General features: G+C 40.1%; 2 protein-coding genes, 1 long non-coding RNA gene and 1 pseudogene across 3 annotated transcripts; all 4 read right to left on the bottom strand.

Annotated features, from left to right (window-relative positions):
• Positions 1-658: 658 nt before the first annotated feature.
• On the bottom strand, positions 659-1,580 carry LOC104095820 (ethylene-responsive transcription factor ERF098-like; annotated as a pseudogene).
• A 693-nt stretch (positions 1,581-2,273) lies between these two features.
• LOC138893299 (uncharacterized) lies at positions 2,274-6,051 on the bottom strand. The gene is made up of 2 exons (XR_011408469.1): positions 3,576-6,051; positions 2,274-3,177 (listed from the first exon to the last, which is right to left on the bottom strand). It is a non-coding gene; the product is annotated as an uncharacterized lncRNA (long non-coding RNA).
• Positions 6,052-6,641: 590 nt separating this feature from the next.
• Positions 6,642-7,745, bottom strand: LOC138899493 (uncharacterized). Its single transcript, XM_070186020.1, has one exon. The coding sequence runs from the start codon at positions 7,743-7,745 to the stop codon at positions 6,642-6,644; it is 1,104 nt and encodes a 367-aa protein (XP_070042121.1).
• A 1,614-nt stretch (positions 7,746-9,359) lies between these two features.
• Positions 9,360-10,185, bottom strand: LOC104088941 (ethylene-responsive transcription factor 2-like). Its single transcript, XM_009593715.2, has one exon. The coding sequence runs from the start codon at positions 10,161-10,163 to the stop codon at positions 9,510-9,512; it is 654 nt and encodes a 217-aa protein (XP_009592010.2). The 5' UTR covers positions 10,164-10,185; the 3' UTR covers positions 9,360-9,509.
• Positions 10,186-20,135: the final 9,950 nt, after the last annotated feature.

The raw sequence follows: 20,135 nt of genomic DNA on the forward strand, positions 1-20,135 counted from the left end.
CGATCAAAGTTTAGTTTCTATCTGATTATAATTTCTTTTTATGTGTAGGAGAATATAGGTGATGCAATTCGAAATGGTGGCGGAAAGTCAATTTGATCTTAATGTGAATGCGAATTTTTTTTGGATAATTAGGATGTGTAATATTCATGATACTATATGAATATATTCACTTTTGTAAAGTTTATTGTTAATGGGCATTTTGACTCATTATTTTATTAGTAAGTGTATTCATTTGAATTATTATTTTTTGGTACTTATTAGCTAATTTAGTTCTTTATATCATCAAAAGATATGATAATAATGCACATGCTTGAAATAACTGTGATTACAGGATACATGCAAAATGTAAATTTAAAAAAAATTAAAATATAAATTGTATACCCTAGCCAAAATTGTCACACTTTAAAAGTGTGGACATATGTTTGTATGTCTACCATGTATATAAGCAAAGACTACGCTTTATAAGTGTTACTTTAGAAGCCACGGTTAACAAGTGTGGCCTATAAGGTAACAAAGACCACGCTTTCAGAGAGTGTAGCTGTAAGGCATAAAGCGTTGTCTTTGTTATCTAATAGGCCATGCTTTTAAGTGTGACTTGTAAGACAACAATTGAAAAGCGTGCCCTTAGGTCAAATGTTACGCTTGTTTTGGCCACCCCAATAAAGCTAAAATGTTGTAGTGTCAAAAAGATTAAAAGCGTTATTCTAATACTAAAACACTAAATATATACCCTTCCAAATATAGTTATATTAACATCTGGAGGTTCCAACCATGACAACCCGATTTAGCTTTGGCTATGGAATTTATCACATCTATTTTCCTTTTTCTTGTTACATTTACTGATGATGAGGTGGACGACGAAGACGATGGCTCGGGTGAGCGTGTACGACTACGCCTCGCTGTAACTCTAGCCAGCTTAGGCATGTTTGAGCCAATTAAGTGAGGAAAATTGAGCGGAGCTCTCGAGCCGCGGATTTTGAAAGCGGAGCCAATGCTGCATCCTCAGGAGTCTCATAAGTTCCTAACCACAGTCTTGCCCCTCTCCTATCGGGGTCTCTCATCTCCGCTGAAAACGTCCCCCATGGCCGCCGTTTCACTACTATGTACCGCCTCCAATTTTGCGGCGCGTTCTTCTCACGCGCCACCACATTCCCCTTCGTTTCCTCCTCGGACTCGCACTTTTCTTCGAGATTTGGTATTGTTTCCTCAAAGTTTTCATCCCAAAAGGAGGTTTCGAAGCTATTTTCTGGTGAAGGGGAGCTGCCAAAACTTGAGCTAGAACTGTTAGGCAATGCGTTACTTGAACTCATCGGCGAAAAAATTTCAGAAAAATCTGAATCATTTAGAAGATGTTGCTTTATGGATTCAAGGAGATTAAAATCAGAGAAAGAGAAGGTTACATCTGCTGGATTCATTTTCTTTTCTCTAGAGTTTTGAAATAAATGTTTCTTGCACTTTCTCTAATTACTAGGGTTTATTAATTCTGGATGAATGGAATGGTTGATACTGTACGTCTATTTATACGCTTGGCCTATAACTGTAACTCTGGTCCCCTACCTTCATTATCTTTTTTCTGGAATTTCTATGAAGGTGCCATTTTGAGCACATGTATGTTATGCTTTTTAGTTTTTATTATCCTAACATTTTATTCTCTCTGTTTTAGTTTTTAAAACAGAGATATATATTTATTTGTAGAAAAAACCTAGTATATGTATAGCTTTTTCTCAAAAACCTCTTTGGTTTTCTGATAACATGAGCTATCAAATTTTAGAAGCATTTAATTTTCCATTTCAAGAAAGAAAGGTCCAGTACATTTTCGAAATGTGAACTCGTGAGAATATAATACTAGCACACGATATTACACAGGAAATAGAAATCAAAATTAAAGAGGTGTGGCTACTTATGTCTTTTACGGCTCATCTTTCGTTGAAGATGTATTTAATGCTTAAATACATTTTTACTATGGATTCTTCTCTTTATAATTTGTTTACTGGGACGACCTTTAGAATATCAGCAAATTCATGATTATATTTCAAGGCCTATTTGATTTCTCATTTTCGTTTCCAGTTGGTGGAGCATCATATATAACAACAAAGTGTAGCAGCTGGATAGATAATTCACTTAAATATCTGTTAATTAAAGACAAGCTGCTCGACTTTAATTTTATATGGGGGAGCTTTGACACTTTTTGCAAATATCCTAAAACTTGTTCAGCAACTTCTTTAACAATTAGTACCTCCGTGGCTGTATGATTGTTAGAAAAACACATCCGATAATTTAAAAAGAGTACAAAAGGAACCTTGATTTTTTTTTATTTTATTTTTTAAATTTCCCCATTGACTGGGAGTGTTGTCTTAATCAAAATATAGTTTTCAATAGTACAACACAAGGGTAAAGGTTACCCTTCAAAAAGATATGGCTAGGTGATAATATAATATAGATTCACCTGCCACTACCCAAAGAAAACATCCTAGCTTACAAAAAAATTAGCTTTTGTCGTACTTGATTCTTATACTAGGAATTTGGCTTTTGTCCAAGTGAAAGGAGTCCTTCGCTGATTTAGGCAGCTGCTGGCTGGAGAAGAAGAAAGCTCCATTTTGAGCTTTGGTCGCCAATTTTGCTAAGCAGTCCGCTAGTTGGTTTGCTTCTCTGTAATAATGGTTGATGTTTATATTAGTTGTGCGCCTCATTTGTGTTATCTTCTCAGTGATCTTAGCCATCCTGTAGTTCGTTTCTTTCTCCCCCCTTAACATATCAACGACCAAGAGAGAATCCATCTCTAAAGTGAAAGCTGTATACCCATTTTGTATGCACCAGGTAATTCCAAAACTTAATGCATAAGCTTCCGCAAGATTATGGTTGTTGCAGCTATAAGGGAAGGAGAATGCCATGATAATATCACCATTGTCTCTTCTAAGCGCTCCTCCCACTCCAGCACTCCTATCTCTCTTGTTGAAGCTTCCATCCGTGTTTAGTTTGAAAGATCCCAACTCTGGTTTTTGCCATTGAACCAGAGTGAAGCTTTATTTGGGATGCATCTTTACTAGAGTGTCGCATAAGCTATTCCAAGGCAGCTTGAGGTTACAATTAGGATAGGCCTTGTTGATGGCAGCTTCCACATTCCAACTGATTTGTTGCTGCAGTTTGTAGAAGTTGAATTTCTTCTGATCCCCATACCTGCAAGCACAAGTTTCTTTCCACATTACCCAACATATGATAATAGGAGTAATAGTTAACACTAGTTTATGTACATCATTAACAGATTTAGTATGCCACCAAGTATGTAACATATTTCTAATAGGGTGGGGGTGATAGCTAATCCCAAGTTGAGAACCAAACAGTTTACAAACATAACTGGCTGCCTGTCCTTCTACAAAAACATGAAGCATATTTTCATAGGAGGAGTTCTCACAGCAGTTACACCTAGAAACAATTTGTCTCCCAAACCTACAAATAACTTCATCAAAGGGAAGTTTTCCTTTTCAAAGCCTCCAAACCAGAAATGACATATTAAAAGGAATACATGAATTCCGAATCTTACCAATATGGTGCTGCTTAGGTCTAGATTTTCTTACCAGGTGCCAAGCTGTCTTGTTGGAGTATTTGCCATTCTCCGTAAGGTCCCAATAAACCTTATCCTCTTTGTCTTGGGTTCCAATGTCTATGCTAAGGATATGGTTGATCAGATGCTCTGGAAGAACATTCTTCAGCTTATTAACATCCCACCTGCCTCCAGTGATGAATCCACTTACCAATATTTTATGGCTCTTCCTAGTGGTATTAACTAAACCTGCAAGATGACCTTTTAAGGTCCAATTATCCCACCAAAAACTACTTGATCCTGAGTTTATTTGCCAAACCATGTGTTTCTCTGCACTGCTTCTAATCTTAAGAATATGTTTCCAGGCATGAGAGTTCCTTGCAGCCCATTGTTTCGAAATCAAGTGAGATCTAATACAGTATTTATGCCTAACATATGTTACCCAAAGAGATGATGTGGACCTAATACTCTACTATCTCTTCATAGCCAACATATCACTGATATCTTCCATCTTTCGAACACCAATGCCACCCTCATCTGTAGGCACATTGAGGTTATTCCAGGAGCTCTAATGATACCTTCTGTGCTCACTTGAGTTACCCCAGAAAAAGTTAGAAAAATATTTTTGAATTAATTTAAAAGTAGTTTTGGAGGGTAGGGGATAGCAGATAATGTGTAAATAGGCAAAGATTGAAGGACACTTTTGATCAACACAGTCTTACCAACACAGTCTTACCACCATATGATAAGAGTTTGCCTTGCCAACCGTTGAGCCTTTTCACTATTTTACTAAGCAAGATGTCAAAATATTCAGTCTTTTTTCTACCCAAATAAAGAGGACAACCAAGGTAATTAAGAGAAAAATTCTTATCCATAAAGCAAGAGCAATTCCTAATTCTATTAATCATGTTTGCTGCTGGCTTAGGAGCAGTGAGGAAAAAACTCGTCTCTATTAACCAATTGACCAGAGCTTTCCTCATAGTTACCAATTTGCTTCATAACAAGCTTAATAGAGTTAGGATTACCACTACAGAAAATAACAATATCATCTGCATAGGCTAAATGATTAACTTTAGGAACGTTATCATGCATAGCAAAAGGAATAAAATTAGGGTGATTGTACAAGTTATTAAGAGACCTGGAGAGAACTTCAGCAGCTATAATAAAAAGGGAAGGGGAAAGGGGATCACCCTGTTTAATATCTTGAGAAGAAGAGAAAAAACCGTGTCTAGATCTATTAATAATGATCGAGTACCACACATTTGAAATCAAATTATGAACCATGTCTATTCAATGTTTAGAGAAGCCAAATTTACTTAACACAGAGTAAAGAAAGGGCCATGACATTCTATCATAAGCCTTAGCCATATCAAGCTTAATGACAACATTACCACCTTGTTCTTGTCAAAAATATTGTGAATAATCTCTTGTGCTAATAAAATATTTTCGTAGATTAGTCTATCCTTCACAAAACCACTTTGATTAGGAGAAACTAATTTATGCAACAAGGGGTTAAGACTTAATGAGAGAATTTTAGAGATGATTTTGTTAGAGAAGTTAGACAAACTAATTGGTCTAAACTCTAAAAAAACTAGCAGGAGAATCAATTTTGGGAATCATAACTAAACAGGTATGAGAGAAAAATTTAGTTAAAACTTTCCCTTTGAAGACCTCTAGCACAAAAGCAACGACATCCTCTTTGAAAATATCCCAACAGTTGTGGAAAAAAGCACCATTATAACCATCTGGACCAGCTGTGCTAGCAACACTTAGACTCAGTACTGCATTTTTAATTTCCTCTTCATCTGGCATCTTACTGAGAATTGAATTATCCTGCTCCGTAATACATTTAGGAATACACTCTAAAATAGAGGGGTTGAGGTTTGGAGTAGGTTAATTGAACTGGGCATTGAAATGCTTGATTGCTGCTTTAGAGATTTTCTCGTCCCCCATAATCCATTTACCTTTTTTATTTTTTAATTCTATTTACTTGTTGCTTCCTACTTTTTTCCCTGAGAATGCAGTGAAAATACCTGGTATTCTTGTCGCCATCTTCAAACCATTTTATCCTAGACTTCTGCTTGAGGAGGGAGTCTTGGATACTCAACCATCTAATGTATTCGGCATGGGCTCTATTCACTTCTTCTCCGCTCAATTCTGTGTTGTCTTCGATGTCTTTATCCTCCAAGTATTGAAGTTTCTCCTCCCAATTGGTAATGGCTTCATTTATGTCGCCGATGTATTCCCTGTACCATTGAGTTAATCTCTTACTGAGAGCCTTCAGTTTGTTTGCAAGATCCACATAGGATTACCCGTAACATTTGAATTCCATCTTTCCTTGAAAATATTATAAAAGCCAGGCAGATTAATCCAACAGTTGAGGAATCTGAAATATCTAATGCAATTGTGATTAGCATATAGATTCTTCATGAGTAAAGGTCTATGATCAGAACCAATCCTTTCCATATGCCTAATTGAGCATCTTTGGAACAGATTGTCCCATAGGTCATTCACGAAGACTCTATCCAATCTTTTCCAAATCCTCTTCCTGGGTCTCCTGTTATTGTACCAAGTAAAATTTGGTCCAGAGTAACCAATATCTATAACATCGCAACTATCTATACAATTCTGAAAATCAATGCTTTTGTACATTCTATGAGGTTTACCCTCTAATTTTTCGTTTGGATTAAGGATCACATTAAAATCACCCCTGATACACCAAGGAGCATCCACCAGATTACTATCATATTGCAAAGATGACCAAAGGAGCTTTCTATCTTCTGATTTACATTTAGCATAAACAGCCGTAATAAGAATATCTTGATTACTAATAGCCTTCTCCAACTTGATTGTAATATGTTGATCACTTTCCGAGAATATCATTTTGTTGTTGTAAGAGTTCCAGAAGTACCAAATTTGACCATTACCATTCGAATGACAATATTGATAGCCTAAGAATCTCCTGTAACCATCTACCTTTTCTTTCGAAATAAAAGGTTCAAAGACAGCCACGAAATGAGTGTTGTTGATGTCAATCAGCCTCTTAAGCTTGTGAATGGCTTTTTTGGACCTCACTTCCCTTATGTTCCCGAAGATTGCACTAATCATAAGAACAATTTGGGGTGTTATCCTCTCTTTGTTTCCTTCTTTGTGAAGGGTGTGTTCTGTTTCTTTGGCTTTTTTTGCTACTTTTTCTGGTTTCACTTCTCCCTCTTTTGACAATGTATTGATTATCATCTTCCTGACTTTCTGTAACCTCCTTTATGTCTTCATTCTCAGTGTCACTACCTCTTATGGAGTTCTTATTGATTCTGTTAGTACTACTCTCATTCACTTCTTGTTCCCACTCTTTGCAATCCAAGTCGACAACTAAGTTTATTCCAGGTAAATTTCTTATTTCTGTTGGGACAGTAGAGGTATTAAAATCACAAGGGGTGTGCTTGTGCTTCTCTTCTGCCTTGCTTTCCTCCTCCTTGCTATTCTCCTTATTATCAGACCCTCTGTTTCCATCTTCCATTTGTATGTTAGGAGCTTTCTCCTTCTCTTGCCCTTCTTTCCTACAGTTTTCATTAGTACTGCACTGTTTCTCGTCATCTTGCACATCCTGATCATCTTGATTCTGTATGTTGTCCCTAATCTCTACAATAGATTGATCATTTTGTTTGCTCGTCGATGTAGATACAACATTCTTCTTGTTATTGTTTTGGACAGGTTTGAACTTTACCTTGCTTTTCTTCTTCGGCATCTTCTTGGATTTCTTCTTCTTAGTTCTTTTCTTCATGCTTTTCTCCTCCTTATTGGTAATGATCTTAGTGTTGTCATCCCCATCTTCCTGTTGCTTTTTACCAATGTCAACACTATGAGAATCAACTTGAATTTTGTCATCCTTGCCAACATTGTTATTATCCATCGTCTTGTTCATAGATTGAGCATCGTCCTCATTTTTGGTAATCTCATCTCCATCTCCCTCCTCCTTCACTTGATTAGCTTTTTTCTTTTCTAGTGCCCTGCAATTGACTATGTAATGGCCCAATTTCTGACAATGTTTATAATATTTCGGAACACTTTTATATTCTAATTTTTGGGTATAACCTTTTAACGGCGATTCGTCGTATTCCTGTCCCACAAAAACACTCTCTGGCAAAGGCTTTAATAGGTCCACCTCCACTCTAATCTTGCCCATACTAGGCCTTGTTCTACCCATAATAGCAGCATCTAGAGCAAGGGGCGTACCTACAGAGCTCAATAATTATTTTATGTAGTGTCAATCATGCATATGAAAAGGAAGAGCTGGCAGAAGAACCCAGGCCGGAGCGACTGGCAAATCCTCCTCTGGTTTGAAGTCCGGTGACCACTTTTGTAGCCACATTTGCATTCCGTCGATTTCGATTACTCTTCTGAACCATACTGATTTCCAGTCATCCTCATTGAAGAGATCAATGAAGACGTTGTGATTGTCATAAACCCCTATTCTGACTGTCCCCTTTAATGGTATAATTTCCTTAAATCTTGACCTAATTCGGTCAATTTGGGGGCGTGGTCGAAGAAATCTTCCCACAATTGTGTAATTACAAGAATCCGCCATTATGCCGTAGTAGTCTTTAGCTTTGAATATCACTGCTGGCATGCCATTGTGAGTCGTATGTCTTGCTATCACTTTTTCTTTATCATGTCGATTGGAATTTGGATTGAGGATCTGAGAGGATGTAGACGGAGCGGTGATGGTGTTTGCATAGGTTGGTTTTCCCTGTTTAGAATCATCTCTGAGAGCCATTTCTCCCGTTGGGAGCGACTGAGCTGTCGTACGCGCCGGTGGGATGCCTCCCGGCGGCTCCATCTAGTGGAGCGTGAGTCGTACGCTTTAGGATAGGGGAGATAAACTAGTCGCTGTAGAGAGAAAAGTATTAGCTAGTTGAGTATTCGTAACTATTAGCAGTACTAATGCAATGGTAAATTAAAAGTACAATTCATTCGTTGAAAAGAAGCCATTATAAATTTAATTGAGAAATGAATATATGTAGTTTGTGTAATGAAATACAAGTTGTGATAGGTTACATAAGGAACCTTGATTATTATATAGTTTGAAGTACATCAATATAATGCATGTCTCTCGTCCTCGTCTACACGGAAATACCCTTCGTGCCATGAACACACAATAATATATAAAAAATGGCACGACATCACCCTTCGTACTTAATGATAGGAATTAAAAAGTATTCAATAATTGAAATTTGTCAAACACGCATGTGCAATATTAGAGAAGATTCCATATGATTATGGTTTTTTTTGTTTCTCAAAATTGCAGGAGTGAAGAGGAAGCCTACCCGGGTCAAGTCTACTTTAACTACTTTTTTTCTTCTTCTTATTTTTCTTTTTTGCTAAAGAAGACCGGATATTAGAAATGAGAAACTAATGTGGATCATTACAAACCGGAACTGATTGCCGAATATCAGTTTGCAAATAATTAAACATTGAATAATTTATACTCCTTCATTGACATGGTTAAACGTTTACAGAATGGAGATTTACTTGTAATGAGTTGAAATTATTGATAGCTTTATAAAGTAAAGAATTAGAGTTAGTATTTTCAGCTTCTTAGAGAACATATACCTAATTAATTAAGCAGCATATGTTTTCATAAAAAGACGTTTTTTAAACAGCGGATATCCAAATATAAATTTTTTAACAAGTTTCTAAAAGACATTTTTGCATAATTTTCTTAGAAAGTTCTCTAGAAACTCTTGATCAGACGGTTTCTTAGAACTTTGCTTATTCGATCGGGTATTCCTTCTCTGCATTATGCATAGTGTCTTTGAGAAAATTATGCTAATTTAACGAGCATTAATTACTACGTAGAAAACATAAATAACGAACGTACGAATGAAAATAACATGATTGAACAGTAATTATTTATGCGGTAATGTTACTGCATTTGAAAAAAGAACTGAAAACTCTTCCTTCCGAATAGTTATAGTAACATGTGTAGATTGCGGATATGACCAACCGATTTGGCTTTGGCAATAGAATTTATTACATCTATATTTCTTTTCCTTGTCCCATTTTCCGATAATGGGGTGGAGGAAGAAGACGATGGCTCCAGTGAGCATGAATTGTGACGACTCCCTTTTACTCTAGCCGGCTCAGGCATGTTTGAGCCAATTAAGTGAGGAAAATTGAGCCGAGCTCTCGAACCGCGGATTTTGAAAGCGGCTTGATCGTAAGCCAACGCTGCATCCTCTGGGGTCTCATAAGTTCCTAGCCACAGTCTGGCACCTCTCCTGTCGGGGTCCCATATTTCCGCCGCAAACTTTCCCCACGGCCGCCGTCTCACTCCTATGTACCGCCTCCAATCTTGCTTCGTGTTTCTCTCACGCGCCGCCTTTCCGCCCTGTGTTTGCTCCTCGGTCTCGGATTGAGATTCGAGAGTTGTTGTTTCTTCAATGTTTTCATCCAAAAGGCAGCTGCCAAAACTTGAACTAGGACTATTAGGAGTTGCGACGTTGCTCGAACTCATCGGCCAAAAACTGTTCGAAAAATCGGAATTAATCAGAAGATGGTGGTCAATAGAGTCAAGAAAATCAAGGTCAGAGAAAGAGAAGGTTGCATTAGCAGCTGGATTCATTTTTTTTGTTGCCCTAATTAGGTTTTGGATGAATAGTTTCTTGAACTTGTTCTTACTAGGACTTATTGCGTACGTCTATTTATACGCTTGCCCTTCAAATTGTAGCTCTAGACTCTGCAGTACCTTTATTTTCTTTTTGGAATTTCCGTGAAGGTTCAATTTTAAGCACGTGTATGTTCTGCTTTTTTATATTTATTATTCTAATAATGTTTGATGATAAATTAAATAATGTACTGATCTTATCAATTAAAGAAATGATATATCTCGAGAACTGAAGTCACATTCATTTCTGAAAACGGAATTAGGTTAAATATACTCATATATTATGAGATATAATTTAAATATATCCCTAGTTATGCTTTGAGTACAAATATATCCCTGTCGTAATACTATTAGTTTAAATATACCCTCTTCTGTTAAGTTTGTCTAAAGTGGATATCAAATCCTATTTGGTACTAATACTTGATGAGGTGGATGCCACATGACATGCCACCCAACGCCTATCCATTTTACCCCTCCCCTTTAAATGTGAAAATTTAAACTTAGTCTCCTCATTCAAAGAAAATGATAAAAGTGACAGTTTTGATCATGAAATACCTTTCTTCTTTTCCTGCCATATTAACTGCAAAATTCAAAGATGAGGAAAGTTACACAACATCACAGAAACACCAGCGTGAAAAGACGGACAAATTTCACGTTACAATATAATTAGTTGCTTGTCCTTCAAGGCCAAGGCAAAAGGTATTGCATTTTGTTTGTGTTGTAAAAGATTCAAAGAAAAACAAAGTTTCTCATCGCGGCAGGCCCGTGACAAAACACCGGTCGAGCCACGTATCGAAGAGTGCATCCCTGGGCTATGTGAACTTACTTCCGACTTTAAAGTCGAAAAACCCTCTTCGGTTAGCAAGCCCATGTCTAGATACATCTGTTCAATATCCGAAGGCGATCTCGAGCAGGTGAAAAAGGACTGCCACTGGGAGAATAAATATGTGGTGATTCCTACCCCCGAAGAGGACATCACCACTCATGTGAAAGGGTTCTTAAGTGCGTATACTTACCCTTTTACACTGGGTTCCGTCGATCCTGTCATAATCGACTTCTGCCACCAATAGCAGGTAACCCTAGGCCAGATCTACCCCTCTTTTTGGCGCATTGTCATTTTGCTCAGATTCTTCTCGAGCAAGATTGAGGGGATGTCTTTCACCCTCGATCATCTCATTAGGCTATACAGCCCCCGTCTTTATCGGGGCATACTGATAAGGCTTCAGCGACGGGTCATGAAGGTGCTATTCTCGAGCATAGACAAGGACAAGGACCGAGGATGGATGTGCCGGTTTGTTCGAGTCAGGACCTCCAATTTAATCCCCGCCGAGAAGATACCATTCCCCAAAGAATGGAACATGAAGCGTAAGTAGAACTTCACCGATAACGTTTGATTACTTGTTATGTTTCCTTTACCTCTTCTCATCTATATTCTTCTTTATGGTGTAGCTTTCCCCTGGTTTCCTGGTGCAATCCTGAACCTTGCAGGTTGGGTTCGACAACTGGTTTCAACCTCTTCGTATGCTGAGCGCTCATGGTGTGATTTGGCCAAGGGTCGATGGGAGACCAAAAATCATGGTAAGTTCCCCTGTCCGCATTTGATGCTTTCCTGTTAAATACTTCTTTTTAACTTGATTTCTTCTCATATAGGTCTTGGAGATAATGTCATTATGAGGCCGCCTCTCCTCGGGGAATAGGAGGTCCAGAAGCCGACCAAAGACAAGAAAATGAGAAGGGCCTCGCCACCAGATACCCCAAAGCCCAAGAAAAGCAAGGCTCGAAAGTCGAAGACTGATCTCGACGTTCTGCCTGTCGATGTACTCCAAATGCTACGAGATGAAGACTTGGAGGGAGAAAATATCGACTGCCTGCTGGTGGCTCGGAAGAGGGGGGCATCGAATTTTCGAGAACTGCTGAGCCGCAGACCGAGGTGATCTCAATGGAAGGTCCGAGTAGAGTCCCCGAGTCATCGGGTATTGAGGATGCCTCCTATCGTGATGAGCAACCGGTGGGTGTGCTCGAAGGGTCTAGTTCTAAGGCCCTCCAAAGAGCCCCAAGTGACTTGCTTGGGGCAATTAATATTGATGATTCGCCGCCTGGCCCCACATTCTCTGAGGGACAGTTTTGGGATGCCCGATCCATGGGGACACCCGATGTGGGGACGGCCCCCGAAGGGGATGATATATTTCGTGGTTGCTTCACGGGGGTCGATGATGTTTCCGACCTGGATGCATCACTCCTTTTTTATGAGGCTCAGCGGCTTCTGAACCAAGTAAGTTTTACTTGTGGTCGATGATGTTACCATGCTTGCGTTTGTTCTTATTTCTCTAAGTCTGATTCCTTTCTTCCTGTACAGGCTACGGCGCTCCATCGAGAAGCGTCCTCCAAATACCGAGTTGAGCTGGCCCGATGTGAGGCTGATCTCAAAAAGCTTACGGGGGAGAAAGACGCCATCAAACTCCTGTATGTGCAAAAAGAAAAGGAGATCATAAGCATTCGAACCGAATTGGTTGAGCAGCTTCGTGAGGAGGCCAAGATGAAAGAGGCAGAAACTTTGGGGTGGAAGCATAGCATGGACCGACTAGCCTCAGAGAAAGATGCGGTTCGGGCCCAACGGTCTTCGATTGAGCGTCAACTCCAAAGTTTGAAGGTGGAGAACTTGGCCTAAGCCTAGAAGGTTGAAGAGCTCGAGACTCAGTTGGCTTCTGAACTTGCAAAGACCACATCCGAGGCAGAGGCACTCATGGCCTCCTACCGAGCCAACGCTGAAGCCGCTAACACTCGGGCAAAGGAAATTTCTGACACTACTGAGGTTAGATTGTCCCATGTTGCCGAGCATGCTAGGCGCCAATCTCGAAGAGAGACTCTTTAGGAGGGTCATGCTCGTGGCTTCGACCTCATGGCTGATATCAAGAGTGCGAAGGTTTTGGAGGACGAAGACGGAGCTTTGCTTTTCGATGATGAAGACTCTGCGAGTGGATCCGAGAGCGGAGGAGATGAAGATGAAGCTCCCGAAGATGCAACTTCCGAGGCGGACTAGGCACTTAAGATTTTTTCTCCTATTGTTTTTTGTGTAAGGCCCTGTGGTCTTTGTAAATACTTTGCATATATGAAAGATTTCTTTTCTTTCCGTTTCTTCTCCGATTTCTGATTTATGATAAATTCTATTTTGCCTTTGCCTTATGAATACTTTGTTGCAATCGGGTTGCTGTAGCCTCTATAATCGAGTGAGCAATAGCTCGAACTCAGAGTAGAAGAAACCCTTAGGTTTTTTAGTTAAGCGAAGGCGAGTCTTCGAGCTCAACAATATGTTCGGGATTTTGATTTCGGATGGCTTGGTCGAAGCCGTAATTATACTATTTTTATAGACGAGTTCTAGTAAGTTTTGAACTCACAGTAACAGACTCCTTAAGGTTTTATATCAAATAATGAAGAATTCTCGAGCTATATTGAAGTCAGTTTTATTTGGGCTCGGAATAGTGGAACCCTTAGATCCGAATTGAGTGAGAACAAAATCTCGAACTCTAAGTGTATTGGCCCTTAGGCACTTTAGATTGGGCCGATATGGCCTTTAAAAGATGGCTATTTTCCCCCTTTTTCGGCTTAGAAGACTTGGTAAAAGATTTCTTTATGACTTAACACACATTCTTTACCCATTGAAACCCCTTTGATTTTTGTGCCTTAGCACGTTTGTGTTAAGATAATTTGATACCTCTTAAGGTTTTTCGAGGGCTAATTTCATCGAAACACTTTTGATTACTTGCCGAGGGTAGACTTTTTTAACCGTTTTTCAAATAATTCGAAGGTCTATTTTTATTGTGGGATTCGGACGTCTCTGAGCCGCCTTAATTTGGCTGTAGCCTTTGGGTATGCCTCTCGGGCTTATTTCCCAATAACACTTCGAACTTGTTTGAAGTGTTAGTCCCCGAGAGTGATGTTCTTGGCCTATAGATCGAGGTGTGCCTCTTTGAGGTCTTATGAATTTGAGTTTAGATTACTCGAATATGTCGATTGTCGATGGCAGTCCCCGAGTGTACGAGGTATATTTGTACTTGGACCTTGAGCCATTTCTCACAAACTCATAAGTATGGAGCTTGTATAGTAGAAAAGTTTCTTTTAGACACAAGATGTTTGATATAGAAAAAATGCTTCTTTGTATAATTTATAAATGCGTACATGTTTTGCCATTGGGGCTCGACTAATCTATACGGACACGGTTCATTCGACCGTTTGGCCCATTATAAAGTTTCTCTATCGAGACCTTCGACACGAAGTATTTTCCTCGAAAGTGTAACATCCGAGGTGATGCCCCCCAATATTCGAGGTTGATTGTAAAGAAGCCTTGGATACTGTTGAATTGTCCTCAGGTAGCACATAATTTTTGCCTCGTTAAAAACCTCACCGGAAAAACCCACTTGGGACAAAAACTGATCTAAGGGAAAAAGAGTGCAACGTGTATTTTAAAACCTGAGGTCTCGATGTCTTAGCAGTAATACCGTTTGAGAAGCGATATTCTCCAATTATTTGGCAGTTGTGTTTACCCGAAAAGCGGATAGAGTTAAATTTATATGTATTTCTAAGAATATGTGATATAGCTTAATACAAATCGTAAGGATAAAAGGAAATATTAAATATGGACTGCAAAGAATTTAAAATAAACAAAGTTGTAAAGAAAACGATTTTTAGGACTAAGCAAGATGAATCAAGTTTTTAGGCTTAAAAGAGTAACTCTTGAATATAAGAGGATATGGTGCTTGAATTACAATGTGAGATCTATCCAAAAACTGCCCTTACAAAAATGATAACCCTCCACTTTTATAGAGGGATCTTACTTTAAATATAATTAAAAATACTTAGTGGGAGGTCCAAGATAAATCAACTTTTCCATAATTCCTGTCAAGATTCTCTCCTCTAGTGGGATTGCAATGACTTTTGTCTGTGAGCTCGATCTTAATTCGAGCTCTCGATCTTGGATTGAGCTCGATTCAGACTCGAGCTCTTGATCTTGGCTTAAGCTCGATTCTGACTCGGACCCTTGAATTAATTCGAGGTCAATGTTGGTCGGTCTCTAGATCATAAGCTTGATAGCTTTACTTTGCATCATAGTTCGATTTGGATTCAAGCTTGATAATGATATCGAACTCGACATTGATCGGCCCCTCGGATTCGAAGCTTGTTTGTACCATCTTCGGAACCCATCTAGAAGTCTCACTTCGATCGCTTATCTTTCGAACTCGATCAGACATACGAAAGGCCGAAATCTATTTCGACCATATATAGATAGTCCCCTCGTTTCTCAGGAAGAATGTGATGAGAAACGATATGATTTTTCGACGGCTCGATCGGATTATAAACTGACGTTTCCATCAGGCTCGATCATAATGCACGTGATAGCTGTCTCGTTGATTTAGTCTTTCAAGGCATTTAATGCATGTCAGACGATGGTCATCCACCGCTGATACTGAACCGCCATCGCTTAAACCTATAAATAACCCTTCCTTTCATCATTTACCACTTTTAGATCTTCAATCTTCCAAATTTCCCAAGTCCCTTTTCGTATTCTCTAACTTGCCCGCAAATCTGTGATTTCTCTTTGCAAAAAGGCCCTCTTCAATTTTACCAAATCTTCGTCATTTTCTTCTATTCCTCACCTTTGAATTCAAAAATGGCGAAAACATCACAAACCATTCCTCAGAAAGAGAAGGCTTCATCTTCACAGTGTGCCGCCGATGAGACACCGGCAGAACCACGGCCTGAGGAGTACGTTCCTGGGGCATGTGTTCTTACTTCTGATTTTAAGGTCGATAAAAGGTCAACGGTCCCTGGCCGATGTGAGCCAGTATCGAGGTACATGTGTTTGATAACCGAGAAATACCTCAAACAGCTAAAGAAATATTGCAATTGGGATAAAAAAGAAATAATAATTCCTACTTCTGTCGAAGATATCACCTCTTACGTGAAAGGTTTTTTGAATGTGTATACTTACCCTTTCACGTTAGGTCCCATCAATTCTGTTATTATTGACTTCTGTCATCAATACCAAATAACCCTAGTCTAGGTCCATCCTTCTTTTTGGCGGATCGTTATCTTGATCCGATACTTTGTGAACAAAATCAAGGGGATGCCGTTCACCCTCGACCATCTTATCCGATAGTACAGTCCTCGACTTTTTTGAGGAGGGTTAATAAAACTTCAGTGTCGGGCTACCAAGGCTCTTTTCTCGAGCATTGATGAGGAAAAGGATTGGGGCTCGATGGCCAGGTTCGTTAGAGTGAGGACTTCGGACCTGATTCCGACCGAAAAGATGCCCTTTCCTAAGGAGTGGAATATGAAACGTAAGTGTGATCCTGCTGTTACTTCCTTCTATTTTGTTCTTTCATTTATTTTCTCATTGATACTCTTCTTTTTGTGATGCAGCGGTTCCTTGGATGCCCGGAGCAGTTCCCGATCTCAAAAACTAGGTACGAGTTCTTGTTTCAACCTCTACATACATCGAGCGCTCATGGCGTGATTTGTCAAAGGGTCAATGGGAGGCCAAAAATCATGGTAAGCCTCTTTCTCGTACTCTTTGATAATTCGAATGAGATGCTTGCCAAATATTTTAATAAAATTTTCCATATGCAGGTTTGGGCAAAGATGCAGTTTTGAGGCCCTTGTCCAACGAGGAAGAAACTTTGGCCTCCGTCCCATAGCCAGTGAAGGAAAATAAAAGGAAAAGAGCCTCCGTTCCCGAAGATCCAAAACCGAAGAAGAGGACGGCTCGTAAGCCGAACAAGAATGCCATTCCTTTGACCGTGGAATCAGTTATGCTTCTAAGGGATGACTATGAAGAAGAAAACGATGGGTCCGCGCTGGCAGCCCAAACGAAGAGAACCACCGATGCCCCATCGGCAGCTAGATCGATGATGCTTCATGAGGCTCCGCCTCGAACTGAGGATATACCGGAGAAAGATTCGGGCGGAATCCCTAAATTATCAGAGATCAAAGATGCATCCCATCGGAGCCAACAGATGGGGGATATGTCTGAAGGGGCCCCTCTTGAATCCCTTCGAACTGAAGAGAATGCTCCAAGTGATTCATTTGGGGCAGCAGCAATCGAATATTCGTTCACCTTCCCCGCATTGTTTGCAGGGGTAATTCGGTAAGCCCAAGCTTTGGGGGCCCTCGATCTAGACAGGCCTCATGATGGAGAGGATCCCTTTCGTGACCTGTTTACTGATATTGAGGACATTGCCGGTACTAGTGATGAATCAGATATTTTTCACGGGGTGCATCAGGCTTTGAATCAGGTAAGACTTAAAATTATTTTGTCGGTACTACCTTTATGTTTACTTCTCATTTCTAACTTCGTTTCTTGTTTCTTTGCAGGCAGCGGCAATTCATCGAGAAGCATGTTTTCGGTCCCAAAACGAGCTGTGTCGATACGAGGCCGACCTTCAACGGGTTACTGAGGAGAGGAACTCCCTAAAACATCTCTTAGGGCAAAGGGAAGAGGAAATAAAAAACCTCCAAGCTGAGTTGGCCAAGGCTTACCGAGATCAGACCGATCTGTCTGAATAGGTAATGATACTTTCAAAAGCCGATGGTCTTGATACCGAAACGATGGCTAATTTTTCGGTCTCACAGTTGCAGCAAAAAATTGAGATGATCGGGAAGCTTTGTGAGGAGGTCGACGTGATAAAAGCGGAGTCTTTGCAGTGGAAAGAAGGTATGGACCGCTTTGCTGCAGAGAAGAAACTACTCGAGCCCAGTTATCATCGGCCAAAACCCAACTTCAGAGAATGAAGGAAAAAGGCCTGGTTCAAGCAGGAAGAATAGAAGAGCTCGAGGCTCGGTTGGCCTCTGTACTTGCCAAGGCCGAAAAGGCAAAGGCCGATGTGGATGCACTCGTGGCCGTCTATCGGACCGATGCTGAAGCTGCCAAGGTCCAAGTAAGAGAGGCAGCCGAGACCGTCGATACTCGAGCACATTGGGTCGTTGAACTTGCTAAGTGCCGATCTCGGAGGGAAACCCTCGAGGAGATCCATGCTCGTGGTTTCGATCTCGCTTAAGAGATAAAAATGGCCAAAGAACTCGAAGCCGATGCTGAAGCCTTGGTTTTCAATGACGATGATGATGACAATGATGATGACGATGAGAGTAAGAGCGGATCCGAGAATATGGGGAAGAGACCGCTCCCGGGGATGATCAAGAAGCTTAGTCCTTAATTTTTATGTTGTAATCAATCATGTAAACAATTTTGTATATAAAAATATCCCCTTTTTGCCAACTTGCTTCTGTTTTGTTTCCTGTCTTGTGAAGACTTTATTCACGCTTTATGAATGTTTTCACAAGGATTTAAACAACTTAATCAAATTTGGACTTCGTAGCCTCTATAACCGAGAGAGCGCTTACTCAAACTTGAAGTGATGTAGCCCTTAGGCTTATTAGTTGAGTCAATGATTCGAGCTCGAAGAAATATAGTCCGTAGGAGTAATGGTCGAGTGAGTGCTTGCTCGAACTCGAAATAAAATTAGCCCGTAGGCTTAGTAGTCGAGTGAATGATTCGAACTCGAAGTAATGTAGCTCGTAGGCGTAATGGTCGAGTGAGTGCTTGCTCGAACTCGAAATAAAAGTAGCCCGTACGCTTAGTCGAGTGAATGATTCGAACTCGAAGTAATGTAGCCTATAGGCATAATGGTCGAGTGAGTGCTTGCAGTTTCTTAGCACTAAGTCCCCGGGCTTACAATGGCGGAGCTTGGTTCTTCGATTATAGTATCTTTCGATTCGTTGCTTTTGGGCAGCCAATTGGACAGAGCAGCTTGTCATTTTTCGTCCGATAATTCGAGGCTAGTGTTCATAGCTTCGTTATTTGATTCTTCTGTTGTGTATCAAAATCTGGCACTGGGTTCGCCGACTTCGATAGGTATCAAGTCTTCGGACTCATATACTAAGGAGAACGGGGTTTCCCCCATACTAGATTTTGACGTTGTTCGATATGCCCAAAGGACTTAGGGTAGGATTTCTCTCCATTTTCCTTTAGGTTCAGCCTCTTCTTTAGGTTTTGAATGATAGTTTTGTTCGTTGATTCGCCCTGTCCGTTCCCACTGGGGTGATACGGTGTTGATAATATCCTTCTTATTTTGTGATCTTCGAAGAATTTCATCACTTTGCTGCCAACAAATTGTTTCCCATTGTCACACACTATTTCAACGGATATCCCGAATCGACATACGATATGATCCCAGATAAAGTCTATAACCTCTCTCTCTCTCTCTCTTACTTTCTCGAATGCATGTTCTTCAACCCATTTAGAGAAATAGTCAGTCATAAATAAAATGAATTTAGCTTTACCTAGGGTCGATGGTAGAGGGCTGACGATATCCATTCTCAATTTCATGAATGGCCATGGGTATAGGACTGAGTGAAGTTGCTCCCCGGGTTAATGGATCATTGGTGCAAACCTTTAACATTTGTCACATTTTCGAACAAATTCCTTCGCATCTTTGCCCATATCTATCCAATAATACCCTGCCCTGATTATTTTTCGGACTAGTGGATCTGCACCGGAGTGATTCCTACAAGTGCCCTCATGCACCTCACGTAGGATGTAATTGATATCTCCTGGACCCAAGCATACTTCCAATGGTCCATTGAATGTCCTTCGTTATAGCGTTCTATCTGAAGCCAACGTGAATCGAGCAGCTTTAGTCCATAGGGCCCTTGAATCTTTAGGGTCCGATGGGAGCTTTCCGTTCTTTAGGTATTCAATATACTTATTTCTCCAATCCCAGGTTAAGCTCGTAGAATTTATCTCGGCATGACGTTCTTCAATCAAGGATCTCGAGAGTTGAACGATAGTCCCCGAGCTCAAGTCACCTTCCTCGACCGATGAACCCAAATTCGCAAGTACATCGGCCTCACTGTTTTGCTCTCATGGAACATGCTGTA

Source organism: Nicotiana tomentosiformis, chromosome 1, assembly GCF_000390325.3.
Source record: "Nicotiana tomentosiformis chromosome 1, ASM39032v3, whole genome shotgun sequence".
Lineage (NCBI taxonomy): Eukaryota > Viridiplantae > Streptophyta > Magnoliopsida > Solanales > Solanaceae > Nicotiana > Nicotiana tomentosiformis.